Source organism: Haliotis cracherodii, unplaced genomic scaffold, assembly GCF_022045235.1.
Source record: "Haliotis cracherodii isolate W230 unplaced genomic scaffold, xgHalCrac1.p SCAF_22, whole genome shotgun sequence".
Taxonomy (NCBI): domain Eukaryota; kingdom Metazoa; phylum Mollusca; class Gastropoda; order Lepetellida; family Haliotidae; genus Haliotis; species Haliotis cracherodii.
This window is the reverse complement of record NW_027266278.1, coordinates 1,935,027-1,951,032: the sequence shown is the minus strand read 5'-3', so window position 1 is coordinate 1,951,032 and position 16,006 is coordinate 1,935,027. Positions and strand designations below refer to the sequence as shown.

At 42.8% G+C, this 16,006-nt stretch overlaps 2 protein-coding genes across 2 annotated transcripts in view; one reads left to right on the top strand and one right to left on the bottom strand.

Annotated features, from left to right (window-relative positions):
* Positions 1-1,207: 1,207 nt before the first annotated feature.
* LOC139471323 (uncharacterized) lies at positions 1,208-10,086 on the bottom strand. Its single transcript, XM_071253633.1, has 5 exons — positions 9,953-10,086; positions 6,747-9,133; positions 5,095-5,267; positions 3,319-3,893; positions 1,208-1,729 (listed from the first exon to the last, which is right to left on the bottom strand). The coding sequence occupies exons 1-5, from the start codon at positions 9,972-9,974 to the stop codon at positions 1,563-1,565; spliced, it is 3,324 nt and encodes a 1,107-aa protein (XP_071109734.1). The 5' UTR covers positions 9,975-10,086; the 3' UTR covers positions 1,208-1,562.
* Positions 10,087-15,554: 5,468 nt separating this feature from the next.
* The window catches only part of LOC139471325 (phosphatidylinositol 4,5-bisphosphate 3-kinase catalytic subunit alpha isoform-like), a 44,225-nt gene continuing 43,773 nt past the window's right edge, over positions 15,555-16,006 (top strand). The window contains exon 1 of the mRNA XM_071253635.1: positions 15,555-15,648. The gene's annotated coding sequence lies outside the window, so the exon portion shown is untranslated. The remainder of the gene's footprint in view (positions 15,649-16,006) is intronic.

Genomic DNA, 16,006 nt, shown 5'->3' with positions numbered 1-16,006 from the left:
AGTATGCTGCACACAAGCCTCTTAATTGAGGGTGAAAGTCACACATATCTGTCTTGAAATGATCATAACAAACCTTATCATGCTGATAAACACGATAGTTCCCCATAGTTTAATTTCTAATGTGATACAAGAGTGAGTGAGTTGGGTTAAACGCTGCTTTTAACAGTATTCCAGTTATATCGCGGCGTGTCAGCTTAATGTGGGAGGAAAGCCCGAAGTGATGCAGGTCTCAGATGTTTACCACTTCGGTGAAACCCATGAGCACGAGTATGGTGCTGACAAACCTAGAAACATAATTGGGACGAACCGGGATTCGAACCCACAATCATAGGTTTCTGGCGTGTCCAAGGGACGCAACTCCGCACAGCGAATCACGGTGCTTTAGACGACTGGGCCACCCGTGCCCCCTGTGATACAAGATGTCTTCAAGATCAGATTGGTACCAAATCCAATAAATCTGACAGTTTGTAGATGTCATCTTAGCCTTATGTTACCATGGTTACCCCATTTATTATTTGGATTTCTAACAAGTAACAAACTACTTGTCAGGGACTAAAGAGAGAGGGCTTTTCTACCCGAGGGCCGCAATAATTGCCTGGAGCAGAGGAATAGTTTTGACACACTGTGGGTACACACACCTTAATCCCAGGTCATCAACCCGTGTAGCATCCGACACAGTAGCCATTGTGCCCACCATTTTGCATGTTGTAGATATTTACAACATTTTCAACGGCATGTTGATGAATCCCATATGGATTATTCCACAAAAGGAACATTCTCACATTAAACATTGTTTGAAGATCATATTTCACAATCTTTGTTTCAAAGAGAAAGACTTCACATTCAAAGGGCATTCGTCCATGTTTTCAAATTCCCTTATGCACAAGGAAAGCCATCCATACCCCAGGGCCATGAAGGTCCTCGGTACCCCTGGTCCCTGAAGGTCCAGTACCCCAGGTCAATGAAGGTCCTCAGTACCCCAGGTCCCTGAAGGTCCTCAGTACCCCCGGTCCATGAAGGCCCTCAGTACCCCAGGTCCATGAAGGTCCTCAGTACCCCAGGTCCATGAAGGCCCTCAGTACCCCCGGTCCATGAAGGCCCTCAGTACCCCAGGTCCCTGAAGGTCCAGTAGCCCAGGTCCATGAAGGCCCTCAGTACCCCAGGTCCATGAAGGCCCTCAGTACCCCAGGTCCCTGAAGGTCCTCAGTACCCCAGGTCCATGAAGGCCCTCAGTACCCCAGGTCCCTGAAGGTCCTCAGTACCCCAGGTCCATGAAGGCCCTCAGTACCCCAGGTCAATGAAGGCCCTCAGTACCCCAGGTCCATGGCCCTCAGTGCCCCCGGTCCATGAAGGTCCTCAGTACCCCAGGTCCATGAAGGCCCTCAGTACCCCAGGTCCATGAAGGTCCTCAGTACCCCAGGTCCATGAAGGTCCTCAGTACCCCAGGTCCATGAAGGTCCAGTAGCCCAGGTCAATGAAGGCCCTCAGTACCCCAGGTCCATGAAGGTCCTCAGTACCCCAGGTCCATGAAGGCCCTCAGTACCCCAGGTCCATGAAGGCCCTCAGTACCCCAGGTCCATGAAGGCCTGGCCCTGAGGCCCTGTCACAATGAGCCCATCCTGAGTCTGGAACTTTTTGCTGGCTGGTTGGAACTGGACGAACTGTGTGTATGGGTTGCAGGTGCTTGCCGGGTTCTGTGGCTGGCTCTGACCCCAGGGGCGCTTCACACCTACAACCAATCAGAAGACATTTGACTAAGGGTGTGCGGTATTGTTGGCATATCGGTAAATTAAGGTTCATTTTTTCCATGCTCATGATGTCAATCACTGGATTGTCTGGTCCAGACTTGATTATTTACAGACTGCCATCATATAGCTGGAACATTGCTTGCTAAATGCCTTCACTGCCCAGGAGCGAGCATGATGGCTGCGTATTTATTGAATATGTATATATTATGATGTACCAGCATCTTGTTTTGTTCCATTTATGAACGATCCGTGAAGATTCCGGGGTAGAATAGGTCTTCATGCTTGCCGTAAAAGGCGACTATGCTTGTCATAAATGGTGACTAACGGGATCGGGTGGTCAGACTTGCTGACTTGGTTGATGCATGTCATCGATCCCAATTGCGTGGATCGATGCTCATGATGTCAATCACTGGATTGTCTGGTCCAGACTCGATTATTTACAGACCGCCTTCATATAGCTGGAATATTGCTGAGTGAGGCATTAAACAATAAAACAAACAAACAACCAACCATTTATGAACTTCAATTCACACCTTAATGTTTCAGATTGCTTCAGAATTCGAAATTTAGAATTATACAATATATATCGTGATACGTATTGCAATACGGCCTTCTGCATCGCAAAATATTGTGATACACTTTAAACCTCCAATACCCATCCATACATTAGACCGATGATAACATGTCCTCTAATGAATATCTGAGAGTGCATGAGTGCAATGAGTTTAAAAGAGACAAATGGAGACAAAAGAGACATTATGTGGCAATTAGAAATTTGAAAGAGAGAAAGAAATAGAGAGAGAGAGAGAGAGAGAGAGAGAGAGAGAGAGAGAGATAGAAAAGAGAGAGAGAGAGAGAATATTGCACAGTAATGTGAAACAATTGACAGTAACCAAGCAATTATTTTTTTGCTGATGTGTCCATACACTAGAAATAAATTAGGCCTTGGCTACTAACAGACTACTGTTTCCTGATTGGTTGATAATAGAATGGGCGTGGCTTGTGATGCATGATCGCACTGAATGACATCACTGACATCATTATTTTTGTGTTAAAGACTCAATAAGCAGTCTGTTGATGTATTAACTAAGAGTTGACTTGAATATGTTTTCCGTTTATGGAGTTATACACTTAACGAGTGTGCACACTCCAAAACCTCCATAAGGCTAAAAAAAAATAATAGTCTTTGTTCTCAAGCACAGCCCGCATCATCATAAAGTGCCGCACGTTTCGTTTTTATTTCCACTTTTAAAAAAATATAAAAATCCTAATACTTAAAATCAATATAGCAAGCAATTACTTTCCTTTACATGTGCACTGCTTTACTGCACATCTCGTGTTATGGTCATGGCGGCAATATGAGTTTGTATGCTTGTTTATGTAGGGAGGCCGTTTCCCAGGTTGATGGTACACAACTGCTTATTTGGTTACATACTAGTTTGAATAAGCCAGCACTATAATTTCAAAAGTCACTGCCTGAGAACCAATTCTACTTCCTATTTAAGCCTAAATACAAAACGATTATTGAAGTCAATTCTTATTTGAACAAAGACAATTTTACTTAACATACCTTTATTTACAGCATTTCCAGCACTCTGTGCTTGACCAATCTGAAGGCCGCCATCGTAGCCTTGATAGCCACCACTGTAGGACCCATCAGCACCGCCCTGCTGTCCTGCCTGGTACCCACCCTGGTATCCACCCTGACTTCCTGCCTGGTACCCACCCTGGTTTGCAACCAGGAACCCACCCTGATTTTGTGCCTGGTACCCACCCTGGTAGCCAGCTTGATTTCCCGCCTGGTACCCACCATGGTGGCCTGTTTGGTATACTGCCTGATGGCCATAGTTGCCCCTTCCCCGCCCCCCTTGCCCCCTGTCTGCAGGGCGTGGCTGGATGATTCCTGCCTTTCCTCGGGAAAGGTAAGCAGAAGTTTTCTGTCCACCACCTCGGCCACTCACGCCCCCACCTCTCCCCCCACCTCTCATCCCCCCTCTCGTGCCAGGTTTTCCTGCCGCTTTTGCAAAGACTTGGCGAGACTTGAGTTTGGTCTGATGTTTGTAGCCACAGATGTGTTCGTTGAGGCTCTCCCGTGAGTTGAGGCTTACACTGCACACAATGCATTCATACTTCACCTCATCAGCTCTGGAAGTGGAAAATAACGATCATTACCCAGTCCAAGAGGAATTCTGCAATTTGCAGAAAATGAAACTTCCTACAGAAAAATCACAGAATTTGCCTTTCTTATCAATCAATACACTAATGTTAATTAATTTCAAGCTTTTCTATCAAATTTTACACATGAATGATGCCCAAATACTTAACATGTGACTAAAACATACATATAAGAAAACTACAACAAAAAGAAAGTTGAAATAAATCATTCTCACTGTCGATATCACCTGCTCTCTTAAATATGTGCATGTCACCTAGACCATGTAGACCACGGAGGTGATTGCAAAAAACACGACCATTGATCCACCGATACGGAGCAGAAGGACACACAACAAGAAGTCTCTGATGTGCCCTTTTAAATATGTGCATGTCCACTAAACCAAGGACTTATCTAGGATTTATAACGAAGTGGCCATGGCAGGCAAATTGAGAAAAAAATCATTATTTTGTTCAAAATAGGGATTTCTTAAAACTTTGTATTTTTTTTAAATTCAGGGGTAATTTGAGATTGCATTAAATATAAAACAAAGCATTAAAACCTATTCCGATTTATTGGCCTTGATATAAATGAATACACTTTCTACCGAGACATAAAATTAGTTACCGTATTCGACATAATAAGTGCCCCGCTCTAATAAGCGGCTAGTGAACAATCCCAATCAGCACCCCTTCCGAATACTCAATGTATACAAGACTTATTTATTCGTGTATAATACGCACTTGTGTGTAATATTCACCCTTAATTATGGGCAAATAAATTCTGGAAAAATATATCTGTCGTATGTCAAAATTTAAAACTGTCAGCATAAACCACGAAATTTACTATCTTTCTACTCTGTTTTTTTACCAAAATAATATTCTAATAATAGCCCCCTATTTCTAATTTTGAGAGCGCCCTGGGCGCTTATTACGTCGAATACGGTATTAGTTATATATTAATACATTGTGTCATGAATTGGGAATGACATTTGCTGCGGACTGCGGACTGGGGACTGGTCAAAAGCTTGCTGTGAATGAGTCTGGTTTTACGCTGCTTTTTGCAACATTCCAGCAATATCACGGTGGTGGGACCAGAAATGGGCTTCACACATTGTACCCAGGTCTTCGGGGTGACGAGCGAACACTTCAAACACTAGGCTACCCAACCGCCCTAAGCACTTTCTGTACCTACCCCAGTATGATGATGTCATCAACGGTCAGTTTGCGTTGTGTGGCGGCGCCGCTGAGCCGCTTGTCGTGCAGCTTGCCGTGGTAATGCTGGAGGGCGGAGTACACTGACGAAAAGCCAACCTTGCAGATCGGGCACATCCGTTCCGTGGAGTTGATGGTCGTCATGTCCCACGCCTGAGGAGAAGGAACGTGTATAGTGTGTATAGGGAGATCTTGAGCACAACCCACAAACCCAGTGTTTGAAACAAGCACCTGCCTGTAGGCATCAGGGAGAAGGAACGTGTATAGTGTGTATAGGGAGCTCTTGAGCACAACGCACAAACCCAGTGTTTGAAACAAGCACCTGCCTGTAGGCCCAGCGCAGATCTCGCGTCAGGGAGAAGGAACGTGTGTAGTGTGTATAGGGAGCTCTTGAGCACAACGCACAAACCCAGTGTTTGAAACAAGCACCTGCCTGTAGGCCCAGCGCAGATCTCGCATCAGGGAGAAGGAACGTGTATAGTGTGTATAGGGAGCTCTTGAGCACAACGCACAAACCCAGTGTTTGAAACAAGCACCTGCCTGTAGGCCCAGCGCAGATCTCGCATCAGGGAGAAGGAACGTGTATAGTGTGTATAGGGAGCTCTTGAGCACAACGCACAAACCCAGTGTTTGAAACAAGCACCTGCCTGTAGGCCCAGCGCAGATCTCGCATCAGGGAGAAGGAACGTGTATAGTGTGTATAGGGAGCTCTTGAGCACAACGCACAAACCCAGTGTTTGAAACAAGCACCTGCCTGTAGGCCCAGCGCAGATCTCGCGTCAGGGAGAAGGAACGTGTATAGTGTGTATAGGGAGCTCTTGAGCACAACGCACAAACCCAGTGTTTGAAACAAGCACCTGCCTGTAGGCCCAGCGCAGATCTCGCGTCAGGGAGAACATGGAGAAGGAACATGTATACAGAGCTCCAGATAACTTTTTGAGCAATTCAGTTTTTACTCTAGGGTTTCTATTTTAATTGGGTTATTACATTTTTCATTGGGTAACCAATATTTTTTTACTCATTTATTTATCACTCTATTGTTTTTTCCCAAAATTAGTGAACATTTTAAGATTTAAAAAACATGAAATAATCATGATAATGTTTAAGATGTGTAAATTTCAGCAGGCCCTTATCATGCTTATGACCAACAGTTTATTTAAGTAATGTGATAATCATAACTTTCATATTTATAAACAGTAGCTTTAGACCTTTCAAATGGTGTTTGACATGTAATCGCAAAGATATTTTACAAGCTGATAATTTCCTGAAAAATGTACTCTTCACCTATCACCACCCAGTCTCTGAGGCCTCAGTGTGATGACAGTAAAAGCTTCTGGTTAAATGGTTGTGTTTTGTTATTTATATTGCAAGAGTATGTGTCCCTGTTTCAGCTAAAATGTTTGGGCCTACATATATTTCCACTGGGCCTACATTTATTTCCACTGGGCCTACTTTTTTTTTTCACTGGGCCTACATTTATTTCCAATGGGCCTACATTTTTTTTCACTGGGCCTACATTTGTTGATATGTGCTGACCTTTAAGGCTATCAGCTTTCTCCCCCGAGTTTCAGACACCGAATGGTAGGTCCGTGATAACTGTGTCATGTGCACTGAACCACAATCGTAGCTTACCTGAGCATCCCCCAGTGTAATCTCATCTTCGTCATCACTCTCGTCCTTGAACGCCGGTCCCTTCACCATGGGGTCATTAATCGGAGCATCGAATGGAATGATGCCTTTCTGCTTGAGAGTCAGCACTCTCTTGGCATGAGGCTTTCCATTGACATGCACCTCCTTATGGTGTTCATCTGAGTATATCACATTGCACACTTTACAACACATGGGATTCCCATCCTCATCCTTGCGTTCGCTGCTCAGGATGTACGTCCGCAGCTTGATATAATGCTTCTTCCCCTCGTAATGCTGCTTAGCGGAAAACGTATTCGGAAACACAATGCTGCACAGCTTACAGTAACGCAATCTCACCAACGTTTCCAAACGAACAGCTTTCTTTTTGGAAACGCCACGTAGATCTTCGGGGCAGGAATAAGCTTCTTTGGGAACTTTATAAAAGAAATTAAATTCACTCTTGTCTTTCCCACTGGCTGTGAGACCAGGGACTTGGGAGCCGTAACCATGCGGGTTGCCGCCCCCTTGTCCCGTCACGTGGGCAGCGTCCATCTTCTTTCCATGTGCATTGCGGATTCCTAACCAGTTCCACTGAGTGTTGGTCTGCTTTTCTTTTTCAACTAGGTTTTCCTTAACTTGTTTGACCTTCTTCTGCTGAAACGATTGCATGGCCTGTGTTGATAGAGCAATGGGGTTTGAAGAATCCCCAATTCCTTTACCAGAACTTACAGGACACATCATAAAGGGTGGCGGGGTCATATCTGGAACGACTTCGGGACCCTTAGAGGGCTTGGGATATTTTTTTACCGGGGGACCTGTTGTCATGGCTGTCGGCTCCATACCTTCTGTTTCTTGAACCATGCCAAGAAAGGCAGCCAAAGAACTAGCTCGTTTTTCTTCAAATGTCACAACATTTTTATTTTGGGGCTTTGGGGCTTCTGCTTCTTCTTCTTCTTCCTCCTCACCTTCTTCCTCCTCCTCTTCTTCTGGTTCCTGTTGAGGTTGGCTGCTTGCGCCTTCGAAATGACAGAGGAGTGCAGAGAGTGAACTCATACGTTTTTCTTGGAATGTCAGTTTTCTACTCTGTCCTCTCTTCAAAGGCTGCTCTTCTTCCTCTTCCTCTTCACTTTCTTCTCCCTCCTCTTGTACCGGATTTTTAGCGGGTACAATCTTCTTACCAGGTATTGACTTTTTAGAGGGTATGATCATTCTTGATGGCAAAGTCGCCTTAGGTGGTTCAACCACTTTCGAAGGTCCAACCACTTTAGACGGTTCAGACACTATAGATGGTTCAGTCACTGTCGATGGTCCAGCTTCCTTTGGTGGTTCGGCCACGTTAAATGGTTCAGTCACTTTAGATTCTTCAACTACTTTCAATGATTCAGCCATATTAGATGGTCCAGGATCTTTAGGTGGTCCAGCCACTTTAGATGATCCAGACACATCAGGTGGACCAGCCACTATAGATGATCCAGACACATCAGGTGGTCCAGCCACTATAGATGATCCAGACACATCAGGTGGACCAGCCACTATAGATGATCCAGACACATTAGGTGGTCCGGCAACTTTAGATGATCCGGCCACATTAGGTGGTCCGGCAACTTTAGATGATCCGGCCACAATAGGTGGTCCAACCACTTTAGATGCCACAGGATTTTTAGATGATCCAGCAACTTTAGATGCCCCAGGATTTTTAGATGTTCCAGCAACTTTAGATGGTCCAGGATCTTTAGATGGAGGGGCCTTTTTAATTTGGGGTTTTACATTTGTTTTAGAAGCTAATGGCAATGATCCTGAAGGACCCGACTGGATTTGAGATGTCAGAGCTTTCGAGAACGACGACGAAATGTTGATGGAGACTTTGTGCATACTAGGTTTGGCTCTTGGTTTGGGAGGGGGAGGAGGGGGAGTTGAGTCTCCTTGAGGGGGAGGTGGGGGCGGGGGTGGGGACCCTGCTGGAGGGGGTGGGGGAGGCGATTCTTCAGTTTTTTTGGAGGCTGTTGCAACCAGGGCTGTTTCGGTGGCAGCCTTATTGGCATTCAGCCCTGGGTAGCAGCCTGGGGCATCAGTTTGGGCAGTGGAATATGAGGCAATCGTTCCTGTGTTCTCATCAGGCTTCGCTGGGAAAGTCCCAGGAGTTTGAGTGTTGAAGGACATGTACATATTGTTAACCTGAGGGTTGCCATAGCCTTGGTAGGTTTCATACTGCTGTATGTTACCGTAGGCGTCGTACTGGCCTGCGGCATATTGACCGGTGCTGTACTGCTCGGTGTATGGTGCCGCAGCATACTGCCCCGTCATGTCGTACCCCTGCTGTTGCATGTAGGCCATCTGTGCAGGATCATACTGGAAGTTGGCCACATACCCCGGGCCGTACGCATAGTTGGCTGCAACAAAACAGGTTGTGTTACCATGGTTACATAGCTACCAAACATGATAAAGTACAGTCACACAGTAAAGGCTGTATTTCCACACCAACATGACACTTGATTGGTTGGTTGGTTTGTTGTTTAACGCCGCACTCAGCAATATTCCAGCTATATGACGACATTTGAAAGTTTGTTTGATTGTTTGTTGTAGGTAGGATAGATAGGGTAGGTTACTCCCCAACTATATGCATAGCCCTTGGATGCCCTATGTTCTATGTTTTTCAGATGCCATTTTTGTCACCTCGCTAAGATAACAGGGGGTTTTAATTAAATGCTTTCGTAAGTCAATGAAATGTTTAATTACCAAAGTAGATACAAAATACTTTATCAGTGACATCAAACAAATGGCAGGTTGGGCCTCCCGTATAATGCATGTGTACTGGCCTTTCCAATCAAGCAACCACTTACGATCGTTAGGGTTAGGTACCGCTTTACGATCAAAAACTTCTTGACAAACCTCAGGTTTGGGCACGGCCCTTGCCAGTCAAACACCCATTTACTATTGTTTGGGTTAGGCACTCCTTTACGGTCCCCGCGGTTTGAGTTAGGGTGTGGGTTAGCTATCTCACTTCTCTTAACGAATTAATCCAATGTATGTTGAAGCAAGTTGTGCAATTTTTATCCAGTTACTTCCTGTTGCTAACCTCTCACTCTTTATTGAACAAGCCTAACTCACAACTAGGTGTCTCGTGCTTCGGAGTTGTCGCTAGACAGAATGTTGGGAGCGAATTCACATCATGTCACAAGTACGTGAAAACAAGCATGCACTATCATTACCTGTATTCCAATTAGGGTCCATATTGGGGACCACCACTGTGGTCTAAAATCTATTGTTAAAGGGCAAAACGTAAATATTCGCTGGTGCAAAGACTTCTTTTTCAGAAGTGCACACAATACGCAGCCATGTTGATTTGCCCGGTGCTTCATTACGAAACTTCCCGTGAAATAATGTTAGAATTAGGTTTACACCTTTTCACATTTAGTTTCCTTACAGAGATTCTGGAGCTATAACTTCGTTATCGTAGGCCTACTTTCCTTTTCAAATTTTAAACTTGGTCTATATATATTCAATAAAAATTGAAGAAAGACATACGAAATACCAACCCTGTCGAGAAACTTCTGTGATGTCAATCTATAGTTAAGAAGTGATGTTATCATTTTGTGACGTCGTGTGTAGTAAATGACGTCATATGCTATTGTTTTCAACAGTGAAGCCTTGTGGTGTCATGTCGCATCAACTGACCAATCAGCATTGGGGCAAAACACACACATGTCTAAATATCGGAAGGTTATTGTCTATATATGCACATCTTTCTGCCCTAATGGGTGATATTGTCTATAGTTTTTATCCAGTTTTGTGCTATTAACCCCACGAATAAAGCGATTTAACGGATCGGGTGGTCTTGGTTGACTGCCAGACACTGTACCCGGACGGGGTGGGTGACGTCGTCACTACGTCACGGGTCTGTACAGACTACGTTCCGTGCAGTAATGAGTGAGAGAGTATGGTTTTATGCCGCTTTTAGCAATATTCCAGCAATATCACGGCGGGGGACACCAGAAATGGGCTTCACACATTGTACCCATGTCGGGAATCGAACCCGGGCGTGACGAGCGATTGCTTTAACCACTGGGCCACCCGATCGCCCCCCGTGCAGTAATGACCATACGTTGATCGCTGCACGAGATTGCGTGGCCCAGAGTCGCTCATTTGGAAACCACCGCCACATAGCTAGCATATTGTTGATGTGCGGCGTTAATTAAGAAATAACTCTCCCTTCAGTGTTTTATTGTACGATAAACAACGACCACGGGTCGTTTATTTCCTATTTGATATATCAACATTTTGTACAGCCTCTTTAAGGATCTTAATACAATTGCATGCCTTGATTTACTTTTCCTTTACCCCTCTTTAAATAATGATGACTATCTGAATACAATCCGACCTCGGCATTGTCGGACAAGTCTGTTTCATGAACAGGCGGCTTACGTTTGGTATTTCTCCGATATTTTCACAATTTTCACGTCGATTATCTGAAACCTTTCCTCCAAATACCGATTATCATATCTCTCCCACTTTTGGGTGCGATCGTTCGGCCATTGCATTCATCAGTGTTGTCCAGCTACATCTATGGGGAACAACTCGCTTGACACTTCCCTCTCAAGGATAACGTCGTCCAATTTACGACGTCATCAAGTTGCGAGCGCATGCTCGAATGTCCAGAAATGACGTCCTGATAGAAAATGTTTGATCGTGAAATAAACCGCGCTTCCTTTTTCATTGTTGTTTACAATTTATCACGTAGCTATCTTATATACAACAATCAAACCTGCCAGTACGACTGCTCCTGTGCGTTATTTCTCGAAGCACTAATGCTATTACAACTACAAATGGCCCAAGAATATACACTCATTATTACTCGAAGCACTACTGCTATTACAACTACAAATGATCCAAGAATATATACTCGTTATTACTCGAAGCACTACTGCTATTACAACTACAAATGGCCCAAGAATATACACTCATCATTACTCGAAGCACTACTGCTATTACAACTACAAATGATCCAAGAATATATACTCGTTATTACTCGAAGCACTACTGCTATTACAACTACAAATGACCCAAGAATATACACTCATTATTACTCGAAGCACTACTGCTATTACAACTACAAATGGTCCATGAATATACACTCGTTATAACTCGAAGCACTACTGCTATTACAACTACAAATGGTCTATGAATATACACTCGTTATTACTCGAAGCACTACTGCTATTACAACTACAAATGGTCCATGAATATACACCCATTATTACTCGAAGCACTACTGCTATTACAACTACAAATGATCCAAGAATATACACTCGTTATAACTCGAAGCACTACTTCTATTACAACTACAAATGATCCAAGAATATACACTCATTATAACTCGAAGCACTACTGCTATTACAACTACAAATGATCCAAGAATATACACTCGTTATAACTCGAAGCACTACTGCTATTACAACTACAAATGATCCAAGAATATACATTCGTTATAACTCGAAGCACTACTGCTATTACAACTACAAATGGTCCATGAATATACACTCGTTATTACTCGAAGCACTACTGCTATTACAACAACAAATGGTCCATGAATATACACTCGTTATTACTCGTAGCACTACTGCTATTACAACTACAAATGGTCCATGAATATACACTCGTTATAACTCGAAGCACTACTGCTATTACAACTACAAATGGTCCATGAATATACACTCGTTATAACTCGAAGCACTACTGCTATTACAACTACAAATGGTCCATGAATATACACTCATTATTACTCGAAGCACTACTGCTATTACAACTACAAATGGTCAAAGAATATATACTCGTTATAACTCGAAGCACTACTGCTATTACAACTACAAATGATCCAAGAATATACACTCGTTATTACTCGAAGCACTACTGCTATTACAACTACAAATGACCCATGAATATATACTCGTTATAACTCGAAGCACTACTGCTATTACAACTACAAATGATCCAAGAATATACACTCATTATTACTCGAAGCACTACTGCTATTACAACTACAAATGGTCCATGAATATACACTCATTATTACTCGAAACACTACTGCTATTACAACTACAAATGGTCCAAGAATATACACTCATTATAACTCGAAGCACTACTGCTATTACAACTACAAATGGTCCATGAATATACACTCATTATTACTCGAAGCACTACTGCTATTACAACTACAAATGATCCAAGAATATACATTCGTTATAACTCGAAGCACTACTGCTATTACAACTACAAATGGTCCATGAATATACACTCGTTATTACTCGAAGCACTACTGCTATTACAACTACAAATGGTCCATGAATATACACTCATTATTACTCGAAGCACTACTGCTATTACAACTACAAATGATCCAAGAATATACATTCGTTATAACTCGAAGCACTACTGCTATTACAACTACAAATGGTCCATGAATATACACTCGTTATTACTCGAAGCACTACTGCTATTACAACTACAAATGGTCCATGAATATACACTCATTATTACTCGAAACACTACTGCTATTACAACTACAAATGGTCTATGAATATACACTCGTTATTACTCGAAGCACTACTGCTATTACAACTACAAATGATCCAAGAATATATACTCGTTATAACTCGAAGCACTACTGCTATTACAACTACAAATGACCAAAGAATATACACACGTTATAACTCGAAGCACTACTTCTATTACAACTACAAATGGTCCATGAATATACACTCATTATTACTCGTAGCACTACTGCTATTACAACTACAAATGGTCCATGAATATAGACTCGTTATTACCCAGGTAAAAGGTCAGTAGGATTTACACCAAGTTGCGGCTCTTCGTGGAGAATATACAACATAGCGTCACCTTGCTCAGTAGTCCATAAATGGGGTGTCTCTTACACATCTGTCTGCATCATAAACAACCACAGCCTGACTCTCGCAAAACCTGCATGTGTGACATATTCCCTAGTGGCACGTGAAATTGTTACAGCTGACGTTACGTTGATCGGTAATAACATGTAACATCTGCATGTTTCTGAAATAATTTACTAGCCCACTAACGTCATAGCCTGATGGCATTTTTCACCACGACAACCGATAATTCAACCGGAAACAAGCACATAACAGCAATATTATATACCAGGGATAATTCTAGTGTGGGGCCTTGTGCTTTTAGCCCTTAAATGTAAAAAAAGACCAACACTTTCAAAAACAATGGGGCATCTTAACATTGTGCTGTGCGGGCGTACCTCTGGGATATTTGACATTTTCACATAGAGGGCCCATGTCAGACAAGTGAATGAGTGAGTGAGTATATTTTACGCCGCTTTTAGCAATATTCCAGCAATATCACGGCGGGGGACACCAGAAATGGGCTTCACACATTGTACCCATGTCGGGAATCGAACCCGGGTCTTCGGCGTGAAGAGCGAACGCTTTAACCACTAGGCTAGTATAGTACATGTCCTGTGGGTGTCCTCACCGTTGGTAACGATAAAGAAGTATGATGCCATCTTTCCATTCTTGCTAGCAATGTGTTATGGCGTCTGAACAGTTACGTGAGGTCGGGGATGGTGTGTTGGAGCACCCTTGGAGCCGCCGCTGAAATTGTCTTCTCATTATTAATCACGGGTTTGTCTCGTCGAAGTCCGATTATTGTGCAGGATATCGTGAAATAGCACTTAAGTGTGGTACATTGCTCATGATATCAATCATTGGCCTCTCTTCCCCGTGAAGATACGGGCTAAAAATGGTTTCCAACAACCCATGCTTGTCGTACGAGGCGACTTACAGGATCGGGTGGTCAGACTCGCTGACTTTGATGATGCATGTCATCGTATCCCAATTGCGTAGATCGGTGCTCATGGTGTCAATCACTGGATTGTCTGGTTCAGACTTGAGAGGGTGCCAACCCCCTACTCTATAAATCCGACATATCATTTATCAGTTTATCTTGGCATCCAGTTTAAGAACCCTTGCGTCGTATCAGTGTACAGCTGGTACAAGATTTTCACAAATAAACTTGAGGATAAGTATTTTATCGATTTTTCACCGTTCATGACACAATCTGGAGATCTATACGAATCCATCTAGCTGTTAGAAGAGTGCAACATTGTTCACTGTAGAACTGACAGCATGCTTCTGCATTCCCCGTACGTAGCTGCTATATATCTGTGCTCCCTATAAACGCTTTAGATATTGACTTGTCGTCGTAGCGACATAAATATATCAAAATTAAAATTAAGGAGAGCCTCACAAGTCAAAATCAAAATCGTAAATATAGGGATCCTACGTACGGTTGCCGCAGCTGCATAGATCGTTACTCGTGCTTTCAGTCACTGCATGGTTTACAAGATCCACACTAGATGGAATATTGCCTGCAGCGGCGCTGAACAACATTCACTCACTCATTCGTATTCAATATTTTATAATGCAAACATTGTCGCTCAAGTCATATTCTCATAGGAGACATAAATGAATGTTACACCGGTTGTCACAAAATAAATTTACCTCAACTACGATATATGAACACTGTTTCTATTTCAATCTAAAATAGAAATTGTAATATGTATTTTTCAGAACACAAACTCAGGAAACTAACCTATCTTATATATTAAGTCATCAGTGTTTATAAGTGTAATATAAGTTTAAACAAATGTCCCAGTGATAATACTTATTGTGTTTAATATTTGCATTAAATAACATAAGTCGTAATATAAATAGTAGCTGCTAAAACCGGAAGTCTGAATTATATTTAGTTCGGAGACGAGAATTTGACAAAGTGAAGCAAAAAATAGCCATGTGATATCCTGTGCATATTGCCATTAAGATGTCATCGTTGTACACACTTCTAATTGCACCGGATGGTTCATATAGTAAGTTGCGGATATTCTAAACCCAAGAAATCGATCAGTGTGGATCGTTTTTACGCACGCACTGACTGCAGCGCGCCCGTTTGTTTACCAAAACAGACTGTTTTCCTTGATGTTCCATGCGCGTGCTTAGCGGGAGTGTCTAAGTTATTCTAGGACAAAAACAACGGTCTCAGTAGTGTCACGTAGTGCTCCTGCCATGTGTATGAACGCCAAATGAACTGATTTCTCTGAATCAAAGAACAGTAAGCACGATGAAGTGATTCGGGTTTACTATGATGTATTTTGTTGTTGTCATGTTGATGTAATATTCTTGCTTTTATGTTTGTCAGATTAACTTGTTATATATTTTGCCGGATAT

What these genes read in the sequence shown, in the direction of transcription:
- LOC139471323 (XM_071253633.1), bottom strand. Translation starts at nt 9,974, where the DNA reads ATGGACCCTAATTGGAATACAG. An exon ending in GGACCCTAATTGGAATACAG is followed by an intron (nt 9,134 to 9,952) that starts GTAATGATAGTG and finishes GTTTTGTTGCAG; the next exon opens with CCAACTATGCGTACGGCCCG. An exon ending in GATGACATCATCATACTGGG is followed by an intron (nt 3,894 to 5,094) that starts GTAGGTACAGAA and finishes TTCCACTTCCAG; the next exon opens with AGCTGATGAGGTGAAGTATG.